Genomic DNA, 25,421 nt, shown 5'->3' with positions numbered 1-25,421 from the left:
GTGTTCATTTGTCTGCTTCTCGCCCTTTCTTCTGTAATGTCATTTCCAGGTGACTTCTTTCCTGACTTGGTGGAATTTCTGAGCACATTCATTTAGGCTTGCTTTGCCCTGTTTAGTATCGGTTACTTAAATATTACTTCATTGGGCTCAGTAGAATGAGCCCAATATCCTTTGTGCAGAAAAGGATGTAAGAATTTCCAGCAATTCCATATCCTTTGTGGAGCCTGAGTACTTCTGGAGATTACATTGAAGTTTTTTGAGAAAAAGAATAGGTTAATTTATATCACAACCGTATAAAGCAGATATAATCTGAAAATAAAGTTCTTTACTGGGGGAGTTGGGCAAGATTAATGGATGTATTACTTCATCTCATACGTTACAATATCTGAACAAGGCTGTGATGTTTTGGATTTCCTTACTTTTTTGTTTAGTACCAACAATCTGGAACATGCAGGTACCACTTTAACATATCTGTTTGTTGTCCAGTTGTATGATTAAAAAAGACAACATTAGGAATGACTAGGGACAGAAGAAAGACAAACCAAGATTGTATTCCTGTATGAATTTGCAATGTGCTTGTGTTGGGAAGAGCTTCTGTTATTCTATCACCCCACATCTCCTCACAATAAGGATATGAAATTAAGTGGGAATAAAGACGAAAAGAAGGGCAAAAGAATCACTTACATGGGGGAAATGGAATAGGTCTCTATAGCATGGAGAAGAATGAGTTAAGGGGAATATGCTAAAGGTAAAGAAAACCATGTTTGCCTCAAAAGCATCTGTTGTGAGTGAACATATCATTTGCCACATCATGTTTATCTGTGATGTTGATACTGGTAATTGTGTTTCTAAATAGTTCTTCAAAACTGTAGTTCTTTCACCTATCAGATTTATGCATAGGATTATCAAATACAGTGAAGAGGTACTTGCTTTATGTAGTCTTCTTTCTGGTAACACTTTTTTAAAATGCTGGCAAAGTTAGAATCAAAAGTATGGTACCATTTTGGAATTGAAAATTTCAGGTCTGTCCCTGGATTGCATTGCTGGAATAATATGCTGTGTCCTCATCTAGCATTTTAAAAACAGCTATATCCCACAATCTTGTCAGTTTCTTGGGTTTCTTGGGTTTGCTGCTTACCAAATACGGGTCCATCAGATTGATATATTGCTTAGCAGGCTTGATAACACTTGATAACAATGGTGAAGAGCATCTTTGATTTGTGATTGGGAACTTTAAAATAAAAAAGAAGCCTACTACTTAGTAAATATCCCGCTGTGCAGCTGTAAGGATTCTTTAATCGTAATGGACACTTTTGCACTGTGCGGTTTCTGTTTTTTTTTTAATACAGGTTGTAATTAGAATTTTGAAGAAGGGTTTTGAGATGCCAAAACATCTGGTAGAGAAACACTGAAGTACAAAGGAAAATCATTTCTTTTTTTTTTTTTCCACAAAATATCTGTTTTTCCATGATGCCTCTGCTTTTTGGTTTGTGTGTGTTTTGCTTAAGTCTGATTACCCAAGGAAATGAAGCTTACACAATTGTAAAAGGCATTTTTAAAATCATAGGGGATGTGGAGGAGGACTGGATGCTCTGGTGCCTTTGGGACGTGGGAAATGGTGGAGGCATAGGGTGAGCAAACTGGGGAAAGGCTGCAATGGGACTCGCAGGGGAGCTGTGGCAGTAGCCTGAAAGAAATGGTGGGAATCTAAAGTGGTGCATGAGGAGAGGGGAGAGTCATTGTCCAAAGTTGGGATGGGAAATCAGGTCTAAGATGCTCCACTTCTCAAGGAGCAATTCAAATTTGAAAATGATGTGGGGTTTTGGACAGTGTACCTGTAGAACACATGGGATGAATTGAAATGCACATCCAACTTGAACATGTAATTCATATACTAATTTATTATTTTTTTTTTGAGGTTAAATGTGTATTGTTTGGAGTGGTTTCTATTTATATCTGTCAAGGACTGACAGGCCTGCATGCACGCCAGACAGGGCTGCAACAAACAGCCAGAGAGCTTTGCTTTTTTCAGCAAGCAGCCAGCAGTAGCCAGCCCTTGTTGAGGAGGTCAGGCTACCCTGGAGCCAGTTCCAGCAGCCTTCCAGGAACGGGCAGCTGTTCTCTTCTGCAATAAGACTGCTTTCTGAGGTCTCATTCTGGAGGAAAAAAGAAAAATAAAAAATGGTATGCACACTTCTGTGAAGTGCCTACTTTGGAGGGAGGTGCAGAGGGCCCAGTGCTTAAAGCAGGTGGGAATGAGGCTGGAGAAGGTTGTAGGGTAGAAACCCACCTGGCAGCAGTCCACAGCCTGCCCTGACAGCAGTCTGTACTGATGAAAAATCTTGTCCAGCTTTTAAGATGTTTCAAGTTAAAGTGCTTCCTTGTCCCTTGGTCTTTATCCCTGTGTGTGAACTGAGTCATCACACTAGATACATGAATATCTTGCAAAGCAAGAAAAAAAAGGTTATGAGGGTACACTGTAATCCCTTCATCATGGAGACAGTAGTTTCCTCCACATTTTAGAAGAGGCAAACAAAGAAAGACCATGTGTCAGTACACAGTGTGAATACACTGCAACAAGTGTGCTCTTCTTCCATTTATTTATTTATTTATTTATTTTGGTTTTGGACAGGTGTTGATGGAACACTGGTAAACACTCATTTGCTGTTGTTCTCAGCTTAAACAGTGAACCAGACCTGGTTAAGTTGGGGTTATTTTTCACTGCTTTATTAAACTAGAACACACAGTGTAGCTACATTTTAAAATAGATGACTCCCAGGCATATCCAGTAAGACAGGAGGGAGAGGGAAGTGGTGGCAGAAGGCATATTTTATGCACTTGGTCCCAGTACAGAATTCACTGTAAGCTGCTGTGTTTGCAAAGTATAAAGGAGGGGAAAAACAATCTATGTAAAATTCCATCTTAATTTTTTGAGGTGCACGTTACTATTTTGTTATTACTGCTATCTCTGTTACCTGTTTTGAATTAATGACATTGTGGGAGATGTCATGACTGGAACCAGAATTTCAGTATATGCTTTGTCTCTACTGAGAAAATCCATAGTTTTTGTGGTTTAGATGTGAAGGCGTGAAAAATAACAAGATTACAACCTGCCTGTGTTAACAGCCAAGAGTTGAAGCTGCAGAGTAGGATTTGCTTCAAGTGCAAATACTGAGTATGCCTTGCATTCACAGTAAGGGGCAAAAGAGGCCTTTTGGATCTTTGAGAGTGGTGGTGAGATCATGATTGTCATAAAGGCTATTATCCTGATAAAACAATTACTCAGTCTGCATGCTGGAAGCCAGTGTGAACTTGTTGATTGTGATTAGTGCTTCGTTGTTACTGAAAAACATGGAAGTTGTTCATTTACTATTAACAAATACACAATTCTTGTGATATAGTCCAAAGCTTGTTTTTCATTTTCAGTGTACCTGCAGCATCTACTGAACTACATAGCTACTCAAACTGTGCACTGAGCATGGCCTATATAACTGGCATGTTGGTTAGACAGACTTCATGCAGCCTGAGAATACCCTTCACATTCTACGCTATAACTCTAGGATGGAGCGCTAGGGCTGCAAATGAAACTTAAACAAAACAACAGTAAAATTCTCTGCTGTTATAAATCATGTAATGTTTATTTCAAAGACAGATGTTATTAATGAGTAATTACAATATCTTTAAACAGCTGTAATTTTATGTATGGCTTTTGCAATTTAATGCAAACAGTGTTGCAGTCTGTAAGTATATATAAAATTACAGTTCTGTGCATGGGTTGGTACTGAAGAAGATCTTGTATAAATAGGAAAAATGGTGCCTAGGACTTGTACTCACAGAAGTAATCAAAATATGACAATGGGATAAGAGATGGGAAAAGGCCAATTAGATCATCTTATCCATTATCCTGACAATGAAGAATTGTTCTTTACAATTCTTTTCTGTATTTTCTATGTCAGTTTTAAATGGGTAAGTAACAGGCACTCACCACTTTCTTTAGAGTGAAATTCTGTAATTTATGTCAGGAATTCTGCTGTATTGTCTGTTTCTATATAGTTTGTGTTTAATTTCTCTTTTTTTTTAATATATGAACTAATTGTAGACTTTGTTTTTATGTTATTTTAGATATACTATCAAAATATATTTTTAAGACTTTAAAACTCAGTAGAATAATTCAAGCACACCACTGTTCACTTTTGATTTGGATCTTCATTTGGAGCTCTGGTGTCTGCAGCAAATACTTCTGATAATTTATAACGTACTAAAGGCCTCAGGTTTTATATTAGAAACTGAAAATGTATTTCTAGCTGTGCTACTTTAGTAAAACATAGTTAATTAAAAATTAATGAAATTAATAAAATAGTTTTGTGCTGTCACAGTAAGGTTTAAGTACAGACTTTTGGAAGCTGGGAAGTTTGTGGTCCTCTTGGTACAGGGGTCATATAATGCTTGTGAGTGTCACCAACATACGTATTTTCAAATGGATCCAAATAGGTATTTTAAAAGGGAACAGATGTAAAGTTTCTCTTTTGGTTATAATAACAATTTAAAATTACAAAGATCTTATAAATGGCCAGATAACGAGCCTTGTAAATTCCTAGTTTATATTTCCTCCAGATTTTCTGTCTGGAAGGAAAGAAGGGAGAGACAGTAGTTCTCAGTTTCTTCTAACGTTTATACATTTGATAATATATTTGGTACTTCTATGTATTAGACAATTACTTATGCATTAACCCTCTAGTGCTCACTTATGTATTAAGTGGAATGGCGTAGATCATGCGTTTATGTAGGACACAGGAATGCCTTGATTCAGAGAGCACTTTTTAAGGGGTTATCTGACTCACAAGACAGATTTAGGGCTACTGTTTTTATTTCTTTCTGCATCAAACCATTCCACGATATGCTGCTTTATTTACATGTGGTTGTTCAAAGGATTTTTAAGTACAGATTGTATTATTGATTTCCCAACTTTGGATGTATTACAGGAGCTGTTCTCATAAAGTGGCCAGCAGTTGTCTTCTGCAAATGAGCTATGCACAGGTGTATTCTTGCTCTTGCAGTGCCCTGCTGACTTTCTGGGGCTTCTGTAGTAGTATGGATCCTAGGTGTTTTGTCAAAGCTTTTCCTACAGGTCAGTCACAAAGTTGCCAAGTTTCTCCTGCGTTCTGTTGCAGAAATTCATTATTTTTATTGTTAAAATTTTTCATAATGTTTTACCCAAATCTACTGTGCTGCAGTTTATACTACTATTGTTATCTGTACTGACTGTGGAGAACAGACTGTTTTCTTCTGCATTTTGGCAGCTGTGATAGACTTGAGGACTGTTGCCCTGTTCCATTACTCATCTTTTCTTTAGGCTAAATGAGGTTGTGTTTTATAGGCATCTGATTGCTCTTGTTTTCCGGATATTCATATCTTACTGTAAGTCGAGTAGCAGAAGTCAGTCACCATATATCTGGAGTTTTGCAAATCCTAAATAGAAGAGAAAGGTTGGTTGTTTTATTTTGCAGGCTGTATTTCTGCAGTCTACCTGCTGTTTGTCGTTTGTCCCATGTTCAAGTTGTAATGTTTTAAACCCTCCAGACCTCGTTGAAGAACAGTCTAATGACTTCTCCAGCCTCTTTGCTTGTTTTTTTTTTTTCCTCCCTATCATTCGTGCTGAAATTCATTTGTTGTTCTTGTGTTGTTGTGTTTCCCCTAAACCATTCTTCTAGTCTTACATTTTATTTAATTTGACACAGTTTCCTCTTGACAAATCCAGATTGGTTTTAGTTCATATCATTACCTTCTGGGTGATCAGAAATTATTTCATGTGGGAGTCTTCAAGGACTGGAAGTTAACTGGTGTACTGGGTTTACATGGCAAGATTTTAGTAGTGGAGAGCTGCAGGAGTGGCCTCTGTGAGCAGAGGCCAGCAGCTGCCCCATGCCAGATCACAGCCGGCTCCAAAGGGAGCTGCTACTGGCCAGAGCCAAGCCGTGAGCGATGCTGGTTGGGCCTCTGGGAGAGCGCACTGAAGAAAGGGAAAATCTGTTGTGCTACAGCATCTGGGAGAGAAGGGGGAGAACCAGCCCCGCAGCCACCAAGGCAGTGCAGCAGGAGGGCAGGAGGTGCGCCAGGCACGCCGCAGCAGTTCCCCTGCGGCCTGTGGAGAGGCCCCTGGTGGAGCAGGCTGTCCCCCTGCAGCCCACGGGTCCCACACGGAGCAGATCTCCACGCTGCAGCCCGTGGAGGAGCCCCCGGTGGAGCAGGTGGATGTGGCCTGGAGGAGGCTGCGGCCCATGGAGAGCCCCCGCAGGAGCAGGCCCCGGGCCGGAGCTGCAGCCCGTGGAGAGGAGCCCACGCAGGAGCAGGGGGTCTGGGGGGAGCTGCCGCCCGTGGGGGACCCGTGCTGGAGCAGTTTGCTCTAAGTTAGATTAATCTCCATATGCTGATTCTGTTACACCTGTGACAGTAATGGGTGACCGATATCCCTGTCCTTATTTCAACCCTTGAGCCCTTTATCATTGTGTTTTCTCCCCCCTCTTCTTTTGCAAAGGGGGGAGTGAGAGAGCAGTGTGATGTTTAGCTAGCTGTCAGTGTGAAACAATCACAACTGGACTGGCACAATTTTATCTCCTCTTCTTTAAAGTGCTTTTTATCCCCACGCTGTTCTCTCAAACTTAATACCATAGTTGCCCTTCAACAGACTTTTGGTATCTTGCCACTTTTCCAGGAGGTCTCAAGAAGGCTATAGCGGTTGAAATTTTAGCTGAAGCCTGTCATTCAGGTGTCCTGGCTTGAACTGCATGGAGTCCACCTGGATGTGCATATTTTAGTCCTCTGTAAGTTGTTCCACTTGGTTCCAGGGTGACATTCTGCGTATGTTTTCCTGTGTTCTACTTTGTGAAGTATTGACTGTTTAAAAGTTTAGGTTTATCAAATATTTTGGATAGAATTAGTGCTATCTTTAGAAGAACGCATTTATCTCTGCACAGAAGTGCTGTGCAGCCTTCCTCCTTCCCAGCCCCTCCACAAACAAATTCTATTTTAAAGCAAAACAAAATACAAAGACTGAAAGAAAAAGAAAAGAACCTTTAGTTCTTACACAGGTTTGAATCAAATCATACTTGTTTGTCTGTTACTCTTTTGTTTTGTTTGCTTTTTAAAGGGTGAGACCAGGGCGCAAATAAGCAAGTTTGCAGTGCTGACTGGTATTTGTTCATGCTGTGTGTGTACATGCATGTCCAATGCTATTCACTGCTAACTGGCAAATTAAGAGAAACATTCAGCCTTGTTTTGTGGAGAACAGTGATTTCAGAGTTAAAGCAATAAATTCTTCCCATCTCCAGTTGACAACTTTTCCTAGAGGTTTAGTGCCTGAAATAGGACACGCTGCTCCAGCTGAGACCCAAGCAAAGCTGTATAAAAGAGATTCCTTCCGTATATCTTCAAGGCTGTTACTTCTGTTTATACATCCCTGGTATGGTATTTGCCTTTTGTTGACTTAGTTCAGCATGTCATACAATACGCACAAAACAGCCCCCTCACCCTCATCATCTCCAGTTCACAGTTACCCTGCTCTAAAGCAGGAGCAATACAATCCTCCTCATCCCCTGTACTCTGTGTGTTTAGTTTACCAATAGATCAGGGCAGGAATTGCCCTTGTGTTGATCTGCATAGGGCACTAATATTACCTGGCTTTTCAGGCATCACTTTGATGCAGCTATTCTATGATAATTATAGTTACTATATAGGTAGATATTTATATATATATGTGTATTACATTGCTCTTGCTAGGCCAAGAAAGAACTGGGTCTCCTGTGGACATTAATAGCTTTGTGAAATTTAAGCATCCACAACATTTCTGAATTCTTATAGTGGCAGTGAATTTTTGTTGTTGTTTTTGACCAGTCTGTGATAGTTACCTTTCCTGCGCTGAGGGTTCATTCCTACAGGTTTTTAGTGCTGAAGTTCCAGTAGCCAGACTTTCACTGTTTTGCCAAACAAAATGTAAATCTGTGTTTCTCAAGTGACCCTACACGATCTTTGATGTTGGTTTTTACTTTCAGAAAACTGAGAATTTTCACATGCCATTGTTTTCAGTCAAAATCTACAGATTGATACTTGTGTGTGAATTTACTCCTTGGAAAGTGAGAAAAACGTCATCTCTAAAATAGGTGTTTGATAATGTCCTGCCTCTTGTTATTGATTGTTAATGACTCTGCTTTTTAGACTTTTTCCCATAAAAGTCAAGTCATTGCTGCATGGAGTGTGCAGAACACTTACAATGCTGAAATCTTACTTGGGCAGCAGGTTGAGATTTTAGTGATTCCCTAACTTAATTATGCTGAGGACCCTTCCAGAATGAGACAAAGATGGTCATTCACGAGAAGAGGAATAATGAATAATTAAGGAGTCTCACTAAATGAGTTTCTTATGCTGAGAGTATTGTTTTGTTTGTTTTGTATTTTCATTTAATTTTTTTTCAGAAAATTAAGGATTTGTGTGTATTTTGGTGGGAACTAGGATCTTCACTGAAAATTCTGCATCTAACTTTGCTAAAATGGGACGTCTGTAATTAGAGTTAGAGGTAGAAATTAAGTCCTTTGCACTTGTCGAGAGAGCTCAGTCTGCAAGTGTTGTGCTGGAAAGGGAAGGAATTGAAACTACTACTCCTTATTGGCTCATATGCACCAGTCTTCGTTGTCTTAGGAGTATTGGTTGTTACTAGTAGATTTTTTTGCATGTGAAACTGCTCCAGGGAAGTCAAGACTGAAAAATACCTAGCACACAGGTCAGTAAGCGTTTGTTTTTTTTTTTTTCTTGTGATTTCTGTGTTTATGCAGGGCAAAAATTCAACAAAAAATTCAACAGTTGGAAGTCTCAGGGCAATTGAGAACTGATGAAAACTTCAGAGAATGCCTTTACTGTGACCTTTGCAGATGGCTTCATTTATTCGGCAGTGTTTTATTGCAAAATAAAACAAGTAGGCTGCTCTCTGTGTGCAGAGCTTAGCAACAAGAAAATATGGGGACACTGGGTCACATTGTGCAGCCCCCTACTGTCGAAGGCAGGTGGGTAAAATAATGCACTTGATACAGCCATCAAGCTCTGCTTCTGCCCAAAGTTCCAGATGTTTTTCCTTTTGTGGCTGTGTCACAATGGGGAAGGTACAACAAATTTTTCATGGTCACAGATCTTCCTAAGGGCTATTAGCCCTTGATACATATTATGCAATGATTTGTGTGGAGGCTCGTATAGTCAGCATTTCTTTTAACCCAAAGTGTACATTTATGACTGCAACCTAATAAAATCAAAGCTGACTGGAAAATGACCCATTAATCGCAGACAAAGGTGTTGCATCTATTTGTGAGTGGCTCATCCCCCTCTTTGTTTGGCAGCTACATTTGCTTAAGCAGATTCATTTATTACACTGCTGCAGGTGTCACAGTTGTGCAGCGGGATAGCTTTTTATGTCGCTTTTAATATGAGGCTGCTGCTGTTCCAAAAAAGGGACAGCAGGCGTGGACTCGATGCCGAGTAACTTGAAATACCGCAAAGACGTTTCCTGCTGCTGTTTCGTGTTATTTTTAAACTACTCTGAGACAAAGTGTTTTCCATCTGAGACAAGCAGGGAATAATTCCTCTTGTCTCAGTTTGGGAACTGGCAGAAGTGCTTCTGAAAGCCACCCAAGGCCCGCCTTGGGCTCTGCTTTTGTTGTGTTGAAGGAAACCCCTCTATGGGCTCAGAGCAGACCTGATACAAAGCCTACTTTTAAACATAATCCCATGTGCTGGGATAACTTTTCCTGGCTGTGCAGGTGTAATTCGCAGGGGCATCTACCAGTTCCCCGAACTGAACTCTCTGTTTGGTGCCATGCAGCACCATCCCGCTGACCTCCCCAGTGTTCTGGGGCTGTGTTGGTAGAACTGGGGGAGCACGGCTGGCAAGGCAGAGCACAGCTCAGAAGTTAGGGATCTGGGAATGTTAACGTGCTGAATTGCTGATTTCAGAAAGGTATTCAAAAGTTCCAAATGGATTGAGAATTATGTCACTGATCACGATATAATATCAATCTCGGGTACAACTTTCAGTTGTTAACATGTTTGAAACCAATTTACTACCTTTTCATAGTGTGAGTGATTTTTGTTAGCATCCCTAGGACACCAGTACTCGGTTTGTTTCAGGCCTGGTTGAAGGCTGTTATTTAACTAGTAGGGAAGAACGTACAAAAAACTTTCAGAAAAGTGCATGTTGGTATAATTTCAGTGGTTCCCAGTAAATGTAGGTTTTTACCAATATTATTTTGGAGGAAAGAAGAAAAGAGAGAGGTTGTTTTGTGTATTAGCTCAGCAACAATTCAGACTAGAAATCTTACTGTGCTCCTTGCATCAGATACATTTCTTGGGTTCCTCCACAGTTGCATGTACAAACCCACTCAAAGTCTATATTCCAATTCATGTGTCTCTATAAATAAGTTACACCAGTATTTTTTTCTTAGTTTGCTGTGAGTCAGACATGAAACTTTCTTTATACTGTTTTTGCAGTACAATTAATATTAATTTGTCACTTCAGGCTTTTTGAGGCCAACAGAAAAAAAAATCCTCTTTCACAAGTCAGGGTTTGCAATCTCCAGGTATGGGGTACTCTGCAGTCTTCTGTATTCAGACTTTCTCCTGTGTTGGTGCACAAGTGCATTGTTTCCTCTGTCCCAGTTTGCAGGCAGATTTACCATGCCTGTATGGTGGCCCAGGACAGCTGAAGATTTACTGCCCCATTTTCTTTGCCTCTTAGGCCAGGGGTTTGAGTCTCAACTCAGCTTTTGAATTGTCCCAGTTTACCATGCAAGTCTTAAAGGCAAACCAAAATCGGTAGTTTTCTTTAAATGTTGTGCCCTAAACTGGGAGTTAGTGAGGAGTTTGCAGGCAGCTCAGCCATCCTTGTACTGGGAGTGTGCTGGACTGCGAGAGGTGCACCTTAGTAGTAAGCCATTGTTAGGAATGAACAAATATCCTTTGGCCATTAGTACTATGTCCCCAAATTCATGTGATTTTTCCAAAGCTTTCTTAAACATATGCCATAAAGAAATTGAATAAGAAGTAATTTGTAATTCTATAAGATTCCAAATTTTGTAGTGTAACTTCAAAGGAGTTAAGGGACGAGCACTATAAAAGTGGTCTATAAAATGCAGTTTAGAGTTTTCCTTGTCTCCATGTACTACATGCATCCCTTTTTGACTGTCTTATGTTTCATCATACAGTTTCTCTGGGATTGTTACTGCCAAAGTAGAATGCTGATAGAAGAGGTAGGTAGTTGGGGAAACTTTACTTGCAAGGCAGCCAAACAGAAAGGCAGAACAAGCCCTTAACTTTAATTTTCCATGCATTTGTTACTCAGTGACCTCAATGCTCTTCTGTGTGTTTGAAGACTGGGTCCATCCTGCCCTAACACCAAATGTGTGAAAAGGAGGTAAAAGTAGACAAAAGCAAATGCTAAATAAGCTTTTAGTCTCACTTGTTTTTGTTTTTGAGATGCAAGGCCTGTTAGTCTCACATATGAGTGCTGCCTGGTCTTAGGAGTCTCCTCTGAAGGGCTATTTTACGAGGTAACAGAGTTTCAAACAGCTTTTTTATTATTATTTTTTATTTTTTTTTAGCTAGAATTCTTATTTCTTTTTTCCATTCTATCTGTACAACTTGTTTTAATGTTTGGGAAAATGTACACATACCCTGTTGACCAGTACTCAGAATGACCTTCTAGCACTGGATGTGTTTATAATCCTTCATTGATCCATGGTGATCTAAGCAGTCCAAATTTTGAATGTTTTTAATGGTGTTATGTCTACCATAATTTGTACCACGTATTTTAATAGATCTATATTTTTTAGCAGATTATTGGTAAACCAATATTTTTATGATTGTCATTTTTTTGTGTTGCATACTTAATGTAAATATGTGATGACACCGTCTTTGCTCTATAAGCGTCTGAGTAATCAATAAATTAACTCCATTAATTAGACCACAAGCATGTTTTTCCCTGTAAGTTCCTAGGTTTTTCTTAACATCTGTCTCCATGTTGTGTGCTAATGTTGTTTTACAGTCTTTTGAGGGTAGTTTTAACAGTGTGACTACTAGGTTTAACTAATCCAAGTGACACATTTCACTTTCAAGTTGATAAAATCACTTCCTAGCTACTGTTACAATTTTGTGAGCTGATGATGCTAAGTAGACATTGTTGTTAGACTAACAAACTTTAATGTCCCATTGTTCAAGTAAGATACAGTTTATCATTCTCCATAACTTTATCAGGACCCTGTGGACTGTAGTGAAGCAGTCATTGGCATTTCATTAACTTTGTAATTAAGGGTGAAATCAAATAGCTTAATTATTTTACTGAAGTCTGAAAAGAAGCGCTTAATGAAGTTTTCTAGTACCTAATTCCCTTGAAGTGAGTTATGACATCTGGCATGAAAACCTTTGCGCTTCATCCAACTATCAGTCTGGCGGTGCCCTATCACCTTCCAGTGAATGATGCCAGTTCACCATTTCCCCAAAAGCAGAAATTCTACTGCATACACAGTCTCTTTTCCATAGGAGTCTGGATCTTTTATTCACACCTTTTTCATAACCTCTTTTCTATTTGAGTGTTTCAGCCTCTAAGCTACACAGAATCTCCCTAGTACTACTTCAAACTAGAAGGGATCTTTTTTTTCCCTTTTTTTTGGACTGTTGCTTTAATAGCTAAGATGTAATTTCTTAAAATCCTAGCTTGAAAAGCCTTTTTTTCCTCCAATTCCTGAAATCTAATTCAGGGGTTTGGAATCTACAGTTCAAGCCAGGGCTGTAGTACACATAATAAAAACATCTACGTGATTGGTCCAGTTGGTTAATTAGCTGCAAAGATACTTGGGATGATGCAGGCTTGCCTGACAGATAAAATCCTTGCACTTATGCATATCTCAAGGGATTGGGCAAGTTCACTTATTATCCTCATTTATTAGAATAATTGTCATTAACAAAAGCTTGAGCTACTTTCCCTGTGCATGGAAATACAGCCTGTACATAGGTGGCATTAAGGCTTTTAACCTGCCTATGCACTGGTTATTTCTCTGCCAACATTTCAAAAAGTATGCTTCAAGTATTTTAAGCATACAATGCTTTAGAATGCATTATTTGTATTTTCATTTAATGAGGTTATTTAGACATAAATTACAGGCTAATGTGGTTAAAAGGTATATGGAACATCACAGGATTAGCGTGCAAGTGGTAAATGACAGCAGTATTCACTTAATTTGTGGCTCGAATAAGAAGTTGGTTTTGTAAGGTAAAGGCTCGTGAGTCTTCCAAATCCAGATGGAAATGTGCTGGGAATGAAAGAGACCCAACTCTCTGCAGTTCTGTTGAGTTTATTTTCAGTTCCGGTCCTTCATTAGTTTTTGAGCACTTCACAGTATCACAGTATCACAGTATCACAGATTTCTAGGTTGGAAGAGACCTCAAGATCATCGAGTCCAACCTTCGACCTAACACTAAGTACTCCACTAAACCATATCGCTAAGCTCTACATCTAAACGTCTCTTAAAGACCTCCAGGGATGGTGACTCAACCACTTCCCTGGGCAGCCCTTTCCAACGCCTAACAACCCTTTCGGTAAAGAAGTTCTTCCTAATATCCAACCTAAACCTCCCCTGGCACAACTTTAGACCATTCCACCTCGTCCTGTCACCAGGCACGTGGGAGAATAGACCAACCCCTACCTCGCTACAGCCTCCTTTAAGGTACCTGTGGAGTGCGATAAGGTCACCCCTGAGCCTCCTCTTCTCCAGGCTGAACAAGCCCAGCTCCCTCAGCCGCTCCTCGTAAGACTTGTTCTCCAGACCCCTCACCAGCTTGGTCGCCCTTCTCTGGACTCGCTCGAGCACGTCCATGTCCTTCCTGTAGCGAGGGGCCCAAAACTGAACACAGTACTCGAGGTGCGGCCTCACCAGAGCCGAGTACAGGGGCACAATCACTTCCCTAGACCTGCTGGCCACACTGCTTCTTATACAGGCCAGGATGCTGTTGGCCTTCTTGGCCACCTGGGCACACTGCTGGCTCATATTCAGCCGACTATCAACCAATACTCCCAGGTCCCTCTCGGCCAGGCAGCTTTCCAGCCAGCTTTTGAGCACTTCCCTGCTAGTAACTGAGTTCTGTTGGAGAGGGAACTCATGTCAACTCTGTTTTAAAGAGGAAGAGCTGAGCTTCAGAGAATTACTTCCAAGGTCACGTAGACAGCTTGTGAGCTAGAAAGCAAAGCCCGAGGTGTAATTTTTATTTTATTTTAAGCATGAGGCAGTCTTCCATTTCCCATGAACACCTGACTGTTTCTCCACCAGCCTCCTTGAGATAGCTCCTCCAGCCCCTTAAACCAGCAATTTTGCCCAGTTTCTGTCTGCAGTAGGGCTCCTTTGGTACATACAGTGGAATCTTCTCATTGCTGTCCTGTGCTTCACTGAAGAGCTGGGCCAAAATCCAGATAAACGCCTGAATGTGCCCTTTGACTGCTTGCAGTTATGTTCCTTGCACTACAGTTGAAAACATGTTCTGAGCATCATTGAGATACTCTTTTCATCTTTAAAAGCAGAAATGTGTTTATTCAAGCTTCTAGCACATGGAGAAGAGGGAATTTGCTACTTCTGATACAACACTAGGCATTGCCAAAGTGCAGCATTTCTCCTTCCACAACTTTGACGAGGCAGTATGTCAGCCTTCCAAAGAGGTTCGGAGGGGAGGAGTAGGGAGAGGTACATGGTGGTATGTGGGTACAGTGAGTTTTAGATACAGGCAGTAAGCTGTGATTTTACTGTATCAGAAGGAAAGGTCCCTAAGGTCACATAACTGTGGTTGGTCTCCATCCTCAAGCATTCCTTAAGAGTTGTCCCAAAGCAAACAACTTCTAAAACCTAGTTTATTAGCCTGTGAACAGTAAACAAACAGTGCATTATGTGCTGCCTTCTGGATAACGTACAGAATGCTCAAAGTAGTTTCTGTTTCGGAGATTTAAAAGGTTATTTTGCTCTTAGCCATGTCATGTGCAAACTAGTGCAGTGGATGCATGCCATTTACTGGACCTCACAGCCTGGATTCAGAAAACATCTCTCAAGTTCCAGGGAGGAACATTGACAGCCTCATGAGACCGCTCTGGATTTTGTTCTAAGTTCTGATGGTTCAATATGATTTTGCTAATTGCACTTAAATTCACATGTAACTGTTTTTGTTTTGCTTTTTTTTAAAATGAATTTTGTGTTCCTTCCCTCAGGAGAGGAATGCTAGTATTGTCTAAAATATGCTGATTCCACTTTCAGGAACTTTGGTTCTTACCTAAAATAAATGAGACTGCCTTAAAATGCTAGTCTTCATTACTACGAAGCACACTACTAGGAATACCGGGAAAGGTTAAAAACAGCTTTTTTTTTTTCTTTTTTGGCAAGCTGCTGATTGTTCATATTTGTATAGAAAAAATATGGTTCCTTATTTACTAGATACTTGCTCTGTGTTCATACTAGTAAAAGATCCTCCTGCAGGCCTGTAATACTGCTGCTATTTTACCTCCCATAATGAATATTCAAAAGCTGCAGTCATTGAGGACTCAGGTGGCAAAAATAGTAAGATGATTGAAGTGAGCCTTGACATAAAAGCCTAAAAGTACATTCCTAACTACATGGAAATAGTGCTGATTCCCCTTTCTGACCACGTAAAGGATGGTGCCAGGAAATCTCCCATGAATTAAATGCCTCTTTCACATACTAGCATGATCGCATCTTTCTGTATGATGTGTTGTAATAAGTATGTTTAAAAAAAAGGAAAAAGACAACAGGGCTTTCTGTAATCCTCTCTCACCAAATGTATCGGAATTGAAAAATGGGTATAAAGGACACAGTGTTAAGATATGGCAATGCATGCATTGTTTTCTACATAATGCAGTCAGGGTCTCCATGGTAAAAAGAAATTTTTATTTTATTTTTTTTGTCACCATCAGCAGTTAACCTAAAGTAGGAGCTGCTCCATTTCATTATAGGTTAAATGACTTTCCACGCAAAACTGGCTGAGAAATGTAAATCATTAATGCTATTTTTTTTTCATGCGTTTTTAAAATGTGCTTCAGGATTAGTGAAGAAAATGCAGCACAGTATATGTTATTGTTCTGGAATTTTTTTTAATAGAAAGCCCTGCTTTTCAGCATTCCCCCTTCAGTGGAGTCACTTAGACACTTCCAGCTGGTGGCAGGGGATACAGCCATAATACAGCTTTCTCTGTCCCAGCTGTCTTTTTCATTACGTTAAATGCATTACGATGGCTGCAGTGTTTTATAAAGGTTCAGGTACAGAAAGGTACAGGAAGAAATCTGCAACTATGTATTTTTGTAGTGACTGCAAGCTTCTGTGAGATCTCTGAATCCTGAATGTGTTCCTGGCTCTGGTCACAGATTTCCTTCCAGTCATTGGAACATTTGCTGTAAGGGCTGGTTAAAGGTGCCCGAGGAAATCACCTTTTACAAGGGAGCATTGTTGTAAAGGATTTCTAATGCATTATGGCTCACGCAGCATCACAGTTAAAGAAAAACAGGGATTTAGAAATTAATGCTGATGAAGAAACTGAGAAAAAAAGAAAACACAGGAAAAGATCCCGGGATCGGAAGAAAAAGGTATCTAGATCTGTGCCAAATTGTGACAGGGTTTCTTTTGTTTCAATTTTCTTACCTTGCAATTGAACTATCAAAACTCGTTCTTGCATGTAACGTGATAGCTGTCGTAGTAATTTGTTAACATTATAAAACGGCATTGATAACTACAACTGGGGGGTTTGTAAAGCAATTGAATGTTTAATTGGATATTAGTTGAATGCAGTGATGATGCAGAAGGTGTGCATTCATTTCACAGATAAATCACTTGTGTTACCTTGATATGCAAACTGTCTGTGAGTTGAAAGTAGTTTGTAACCGTGATGTGAGGTAAAATGCTGAGCTTTCTCGTGGGTTTAACAGAATAATAGTTAAGCCTTACATACATGTACTTAAGGGGAACGTGTGTGGAGGAAGATTTTTTTTCTTTGTGTTGGGACTGTGTCACATGCTTGGCTTCTGAAACATCCATTTTTGGGATAATGTTACAGAAATAAGGTGTCTTATTGTTTCTATTTTTTCTTCAGAGTGAACTGTGTTACAGAATTCAGCCACAACAATCTGTTATTAGCAACTTTCTATTGTTAAGGAAATAGGTGACAGATCTCAGAGCCTGTTTTTTTTCTTTTCTTCTGTAGATTTGTCTTAGATGCAGAAAATCCTCCAGCATACTAGGACCTGAAAAATTCAGCAGGCACTGCATTGCTCATTGTTCAGTTAAGGAGCTTCTGTGTGATTCAAGCCTGACTATTTTTCTCCGAGGTATCAGGCAAAATAGTTAGTTTGTGGTGTAATGACAGATAATGAGGACAGCCAGTTTGACTGCTCTGTGGATGTCCTTAAAAATGACACCTTATACCCTGCTCCACCGAAATAAGGCCCTGCCATGATTTTTGGTTGTGTTTCATGGCAATTTTTTAAGAAAATATCAAGAAGCCTGTTGTCTTAAGAGAAACCTGGGCATGTAGTATTTCTGTGTGCCTTTGTGAAATCCCCCTAAGGGGGATTGGATAATCTTCATATGCTTAGAGAAGCGGTGCATGTGCTTCCTAAATGACATGTAGATTTCCTCTAACATATGTGCATCTTTTGGTTGGGTGAGAGTCAGCATTTCCTTGCCCTTTTCTCTTATTCCTCTGTGGTGGCAGTGCTATACATAATGAAAAGCACTAAGAAACCCACTGCCTTCTGTTCTAGTGAACACATTAGGAGACCGTTTAGATGGCTGCAGTGAATGTACTGCAGCAAGTTAGCTGTACATATTTTTTCTGGGTGAATGTATATGTAAAGATCTTCTGAATCATCTCCCAATATAAACGGAAGTGTGAAAAATAAGATTCTGTCTTGGGGCCTTGCTGTTTGAAACTGGCCCGAATTAGTAATATTTTTTTTCTCTGCTGTTTAGGTTCTGTGCAGGTCTGTAATGTAGCTGCCGGGGTGGGTTTCCCCACCCCAGCTGAAAAGGACCACAGCAGTTGTGCATTTTAGGAGCTGGTTGTCAACCCATATTTATTTACCTATGGGTTGTGAGTTACAATGTATAGTTTGTTACCTCTGCTTGTGGTGTAAGAAGCCCACGTTGTACTTGATGTACTTAAGTTTAACAATAGTATGCTTGCCAGTATACATATACTGTCTTTGTGTGAGGGTGCTTTGGCACAGTTTGTAATTAGAGCAATGTAGAAGGGATGTGGCAGTGAGAGGCACTTGATTCAGTGAGGTGAGACAATTGCTTTGTGGACAAAAATGCTTTATTGTTTATAAAACGTAGTGCTGTAAAATGGAAATCTCTTAGCAACCAGAGTGGCACATGGATAAATATCAACCTATTAATCTCAAATGCCTGGATTTTTTTTCAGTATTTTATTTCTGCATCTTAAGAGTGAGATAAAATAGAGTTTTCACTCTATCAAAGACTTTCATTGTTTTTTTTCCTTTGTGTCATGCTGGAATTTGGTAGCTTGTTCCAATTTCTTTCTGGACTTCCATAGCACTCGGCAGATTCAGGGTGGGTAGAGGCTATTAGGAGAATGGAGCAAAACCCAGCAACTTTAACATTTATATATTTGGACATCAGTATACCTACAGCAAAAAACGGTTTGCCAACCGGTATGTGGGGCGTAGGAAGTCCAGTAATTGTGGTTTGTCGTTTTGTACTTTCCTGACTATTTAAAACATTTTCCCCCCATTTTTTCCACTATGAGTTGTGAGTCACTTCTTGTTCCTCTGCACCACCCACAAGCAAGCAGTACTCGTGGTTTTTTTTTGTTGTTGTTGATCACATGATACTGCACAAAGCTAACCCTTTGCCTAAGCAGCATACAGAGCTTTAGGGTCTTCCAGGCACATTGGTAGCAGCAATTAGTGCTAACATTTCTGGATGATTTATTCAGCAAGGTGACCGAGGCAACCAATGGTTAGAAAGTAAGGCTGGTGGGAGCACGCAGTGTCCTAGGCTGGATGATGCCAGCAATGGTCATGCTGATTTGTGTCCCTGAGTAGTTTTAGCATTGCAGTCTGAGGTTAATATTTCACAGGTTTTGACTGGTTAAGCAACTTCGAGTGTAATAATGTTTCTATTAAGGCTTCCTTCAATACTTGTATGAGAGAGATGACCTTTTTAAAAATATGCAAAACAAAACCCTGTATTATATGCAATCCCACTTTATTTCAAGCTGAGATTTTCCGAATTGCTGCACTTCCTCTGTAGAAACACAGTGCTTCTGTGCGCTGTGGGCCCACTACGGTGTGTGTTTGCTTGAATTCAAGACGTTTCTAAAGATTCAGAGTCTAAATAGTTTAGTTCATACAAGAAAAAGATGGGACCAAGAAATGCAGCAAGTACAGTGAAGGATCTGCATTATACAGTTTCCAGTTTATTCTGTTCAATTTTATTTTACAGCTTCAAGCAATCCTGCTTCTGGGTGGTTGTGCAGTGTCCTACACTGCAAGTATTTTGAGTATACCCAAGGACAGACTGCCTTAAATGACACCTCAGAACAAGCCAAGACACCTTTAATAATAAGTGTTTGATATGGTTTGCTTGATTCCTTATAGTTTGGTTTGTGAAAAGTAGAAATTGTTTATCCTGTAGTAATGTCTGGAAGGAAGTTACTTAGTGTCATTCCTAAAATAGTTTTTTTTTTTTTTTTCCTTCTGTACATAATAGCAGAGAAGGGTAGGTCTTGGCACATACTCAATGATTTATGTTTTATGCAATATTCAATAAGACTGAAGTGGTTTCCGTTTGCCTGTAGCGTTCAGGAACTAGCATGTTCTTTGGGGACACAGAATAGCACGATCATGATGCAAGGCCTGTGTGCTGCTGTCTCTGAGATGTTGAAGGCTGCTGCTGTCACATCCACTGCTACTGCAAACTTGTGGGTAGCAGGGAAAGTAATAGATGCTAATGTTCCAAGTCTTGGCTATTTCATCTTGAGACTCGTGGTGTTTGAAGGTGTTACAACTTCCAGGTGTGCTGGAGAAATTGCTCAGGACTATCCTACTGGTTAAATTTAAATGCTCTCAGCAGCGATGGACCTGTAGGTGTGTGGCTGCTGGCGGGGCACAGAGGAGCTGGCCCACCTCCTGGGCTGGGCTGCTGCTCGCTGCCAGGGCCTGCTGGGGCTGCTCAGGTGAGCAGGGCTGGGAGCACCCCTGGGTGGTGGGACCCCAGGTGGGCTGCAGCACGAGGGGCTGCTCTGTGATCTTAAAAAGCAGTTGGTATAGAATTGGTGCGGTGTTCACGTGCATCGAAGCCTAATAGTTACCAGGTAAAGCTAGGAGGGTGAGCTTCAAAGCTTTAAACTCAGAAAGCAAGTGCAAATCACCATGTATTTTAAAATTTTTAATCTCATGATTTTCAAACAAATCTGCGGAACAGTGAGATTTACTTTGTGGTTTCTGAACAGTTGAATTTGATAGTAGCAAATCTAAACATGTAGGGCACAAATGATTGTGCCTTAACTCGTTCGTGTTAAGGCACAAACCCTGAAGGTATTGCGCAAACGCACCTGGGAGCATGATGTCACAAAGGAGAGGATGTAGATTAGAACATGAAGGAAAAATTGTTGAAGTCGATGGATCTTGCTGAGGTGCTAGGAAAACTTGGATCATGTCCTTGATTTTGGACATGATGCTCCCTGTCATAGGCAAATACTAAAAAATTGCAGGACATTTTGGTAGATATTCAGGATCACTGGTGGACGTGGTATCTACTAGCAGCAGTGAGTTCTTAGCAGCTGGAGTTCTGTTGGTGAAAGAGTGTTTCTATTCAGCTGACAAAAACAATTATTTCTTTGAAGATGACCCCCCAAATAATGAAAAGATTGCATTGTATTGTGTGGGTAGCACTACAGCATCATTTGAAGTGGGCACTGTGCAGTGTTACTTTCTTGTTTATAAACCCAGAAAATGTTTTGTGCTGTTAGAAAATTACATTTAATCGAGGCAGGTTTTAGAACGTTCTCACCTCTTCCTCTGCCTCCTTGATGTCTCAGGATTGGGCAACTGCCATGGATGGCTATTAGTTATTATGGAAATGTCAGTTTGGGTTATAAACCACATTATATTTAATTAATGTTATCAGCTCATGGTGGGAGGAGATGGGGAGGACATAGGACTTAACAATAGGTGATCTTTCCATTATAGGAAGATTGTTAAATGACTAGATTTAGAGCTGGACTCTCAGTGAGTGTAAATCAATACTGTTTCAGCTACCTGGATGGTATTAATGGAGTCTTTTATTCTTCTGTCTTTTCCACCTAGGCTGGGCATTATTTGTACTTGGGGGGGGGGGGGGGGGGGGAGGGCTGAGGGCTGAGAGGAGGAGGGGCAGAGGGAAGTGTATCTTCCAGGGAAAATGGATGCTTTTGAAGAAGAAGAAAGTTGAAAAAGGTTATTTGGTGAACAATGGCTAAAAAAAAAAAAAACAACAAACCAACAACTCTTGTGATTATGAATATTCAGCACTGTTCCAAAAGTCAAAGCCCTGCTAAATGTTGTGCGTGCTATAAAGTTGCCTGAACTGTGTCTTTGGGATGAGTCCCAGGTACTTTGATACAATTCCTTGCCTATTCAGTAAATATTTGTGACTGTGAGTCAAAATATTTGTGACTAGTGTAACTGACTGAGCACCTGCTAAAACTGGCTGTTAGACTCAATTAGCCCTTGTCTGACTTGGCTAGGGTCTGCGTTATTGAGGTGTGGTGTGGGTAGAGGCAAGAAATGGAGAAGAAACAAATTTGAGTTGAATTTAACTTCCGCTCTGGCCTTCCCCCTGACTTAATTCGTTTGCAAAGCCTAATGCTTTCCTGTGTTGATTTAGATGGGAGTCAGAAGACAGGGCACTGCTGTTCAGTCAGTCATACAGCTGTTGGGACCACCGGTGGAGTGGTAATGGGGACAGCTGTGGTGCTAGCACAGGAGTTCTCTGCGAAGGGGATGGAACCAGGCCCAAAGATTTTGGTTGGCCCTGTGGGGTTGGAAACCTCTTAGCAACTCTATGAGGTAATGCCTCCCCCCAGCTAGACTGGGATATGTGGGCGCCCTTTTAGCTAATGAGCTCGATTTGGACAATACAGCTGCCCCACATTGTTCCTGCCTTCAGTTACCTAACATAGGCCATAGCCCTTTATATTTAATGGAAAAAGCTAGGTGCCTTCAGAGGATAATTCAGTGCATGTAAGTAAGACAATTTACAGCAGTGCCCTCATTTTCAAATGTATGAGTATCCTCCAGCCCTTCAGCTTCAGCTGTGAGCTATGGGCATTTGGGCATCCTGTAAATCAAGCCCTGGCATCTGTGGTGCATGTTTGGGATCGTATACCATGCTTAAAAACTGTTCTAATATGTCTGCTGCCTGAGTGGACTGTTTTTGTGAGCTCAGCTTTGTTGGCTGGCACGTTGGTTAGTTAAAGCTAACCTAGAAGAGGTAACGTAGAAGAGGTTAGCTTTTGGTTTTATTTTTGGAGAGATGGAAATCACTGTATGGAGTCTGGAAAGGGAAATACAACGGAATGCTTCTTTAGTATTTATTCAAGTAAGACTAATGTGGGCAGGAGAACTAGAGTGAAAGAAAAGGCTTGTTTTGCTAATTGAAAAAGAAAATTGCTCTGAAATGTGTTTATTTAAAAAAAAATTAAGCTGATGTTTCCCATTATTTACAAAGCTATGACTTAAGTATTGAGTTCATCCCAAGTGTGAGGTTATTAGTGCTCTGAGATGTTCCCAAGTAGTTTAACACCTTTGTGTTATGTACCAGAAATAAAACTTGATACTGCCTTTGTAGTCACAGAAGGATGCAGGACACATTGTATTGCTTCATCTCCTTCATCTCAGCAAAATCTTAGAAAATTTTCTTTGGTTTATTTGAATGAATTGAAATATAGTTTACCCAACTGTTTGTTAAGCTGTTATATTCTGTTAATAATAACTGTTTTGTTAACAGTTTTGAATTTTAGTTTATTGGGCAGGTGAAGGGTCTAAGATGTTGTGCTATAGCAATTTATGTATCAATTTTAAATGTTTGTAGTTCATTTTAATATCTTTCTAATCCTTCCTTGGAAAACATCATTAAAGAGAAAACGACAAGGTACAAGGGATTCAATTATGCTGTGCTTTTTATTGTACAAATGCTGATCTCCCATTTTAGGCAGAATATAGCCTACTCCCTATTTATCCAATTGGAATTAAGAGGATTATAGAATTTGTTACTTCTTGTTAAAGTTGGTGGTATCCTAGGCATCTGTTAACACATTGATTGTGTTCATGAGCACAAGAAGGAAATGAAGTTCTGTACCTTAACCAGGTATTTGCTACCCAATCATGGCAAATGAAACAAAGTCAGCATTTATTTTGTGAGTGCGGCATGCTATTTATCATAGTGCCTAGTGGGGGGCTCAGCAAAATCTGTCAGTAGTGTTAAACATGGTGTGTCTGGTGACCCCTTCTCTAACCGGAGACAGGAAGGCTCCTGAGGTGCCTTATGTTTCACCCATGGAAGCAGTCCTTTGCACAGTGCCAGAAGGCTGTGGTCTTGCTGCTTGTCTCCCTTGTGAGGGAGGGGATGGGTATGTCATGTTGATACCTGATCCACTGTCAGTGGAAATCAAGGAGAGAGCCTCTGATTTTTCACTTTTCCGCAGAACATTCAGTGATGGCTTGGAGAAAATTGTGGTTTGTAAACTCTGAGCAAGTTCCTGAATAGCTGTCAGTTCTGGTGCTTATTGAGGGAGAAATCACTGGGCACTATGTAAGCTTTAATTATGTTCATGTGTTCCACATCCATTTGTACTACCCCTTTAAATGCATATACGTAGGCAGGATGAGGCTATAGTATATCATTACTTTTATTTTTGAAAGCAGGAAAGTCTATCCCTTACTTTTTTCCATCCTGTGAAAACTTGTAGCTCTGAACTACAGTCCTATCTTTAACCCTGTGTCCTCTGTCTTTTGAAAAATGATTTTAAGTATCCCAGCTCTGCTGGAATAAGAACTGGGAGGGAAACTGCTGGATTCTGAAGTGCAGCAAAAGGATTTCCAGTAGCTGCTGAAGTAGTTGTTGCATTATTGTATTTAAAAGTAAGCACAATGATTATGCAAATCTTTGAACAGTGGTAGGCTACAACAACTAGTAACCAATCTGAATTCAAGTACTCTCATAGTTCACCAGTACTGAGGAATAACCATAGGGTGTAACAAGTACTTTTCTCCCTAATGATGTAGTGATCTGCCAGGCTGAGGATGGTGCTCTTGTAAACAGCTCTTTGCATGGCAGCTTTGTGCTCTGATCACAGAAGAGTTCTGAGTACAGAAATTCACTCCCTCTAAAATTAAAGGATTTATATACAGCAAAACACGTGTGTAATGCAACCACTATGTGAGTGAATTTGCATTTACATGGGGCAAGTGGCAGTCAGGGATTCAGTTGTGACTCCCCATCTGTGTGCCTTTGCACCAGTCCATCCATAGCCTCGAGCTGGGCATCTCCAAACTTTCCCTGTTGCCTACAGAGAGCCTGTGTCTGTGTTAAGCAGCACTTAGGCTGGGAGAGGTTGCATGGTGCTGCAGGTGGTTTCACTTTCGAAGCTTGTTCCTTTCGTTCCTGTGCAGCAGCTCCTTGGATGCCAGGCTCATCCCGTTGCCTGAGCTGTTGGCCAGGCTGGGTCCTGAGGGAGAAGCTTTCCACAAAGTTGTTAGCGGGGTTTTCAAAAATACACAATATGGTGGAGTATATAAATAATTTGTTTCTCCATGAATGTAGTTTATAGTGGGATTCTGTTTCTGCTTTAAATGAAAATATAGTTTCAAAAAACGAATCGTGAAATAGATCAAGAAGTTAAACAATACTTTTCAAGCATCTGCCACTTTCCTGAAATTTTTCAAATTAGAGCATCACCAGAAATTTTTACATCATATTTGGAGTTCAGAACTGCAACTCCTAGTACCTGCCTTCCAGTTAGAGCACGACGATGTGCATGTTCTAGAGATCTTTCTTAAAGGCAGTATAAAAACGAGCAATCAGTTATGCTATCCTGTCTGTACCCTATAATAAGCTGTACTTTTAGATGCACTTTTTAGTGTTGGTAGAAGATACAGTAGTGGAATTCACTTTGTCCACCACATCAGTTCATTTTCTGGGGGATTGCTCTTAAATTTCAGGACCTGGAGTAACTCTGTCGTTGACTTCCTTCAGCTAAGCGAGGCCATCCCATCTAGCTGGGCAGTTGTCCTTCACAGTGACGTGTCCTGTATGTTGTACCCAAGCTTACCCATCTGG

The 25,421-nt window shown here is 40.4% G+C and overlaps 1 protein-coding gene across 14 annotated transcripts in view; it reads left to right on the top strand.

Annotated features, from left to right (window-relative positions):
- The window catches only part of ANK3 (ankyrin 3), a 363,472-nt gene that overhangs the window by 144,290 nt on the left and 193,761 nt on the right, over positions 1-25,421 (top strand). The window contains exon 1 of one of the 14 annotated variants that reach the window (XM_083845287.1): positions 14,095-16,666. The exons of 12 other annotated variants lie outside the window; for them this stretch is intronic. In XM_083845287.1, the coding sequence (XP_083701413.1) occupies positions 16,553-16,666 (114 nt within the window). In that variant the 5' untranslated portion in view covers positions 14,095-16,552. Of the gene's footprint in view, positions 1-14,094; positions 16,667-25,421 lie in introns of those variants that run through there. One more of the 14 variants, XM_083845288.1, reaches the window with a different exon arrangement.

Source organism: Anser anser (genome assembly GCF_964211835.1).
Source record: "Anser anser genome assembly, chromosome: 7".
In the NCBI taxonomy this organism is placed as follows: Eukaryota; Metazoa; Chordata; class Aves; order Anseriformes; family Anatidae; genus Anser; species Anser anser.
The sequence above is the reverse complement of the archived record's forward strand: the minus strand, read 5'-3'. Positions and strand labels throughout refer to the sequence as shown.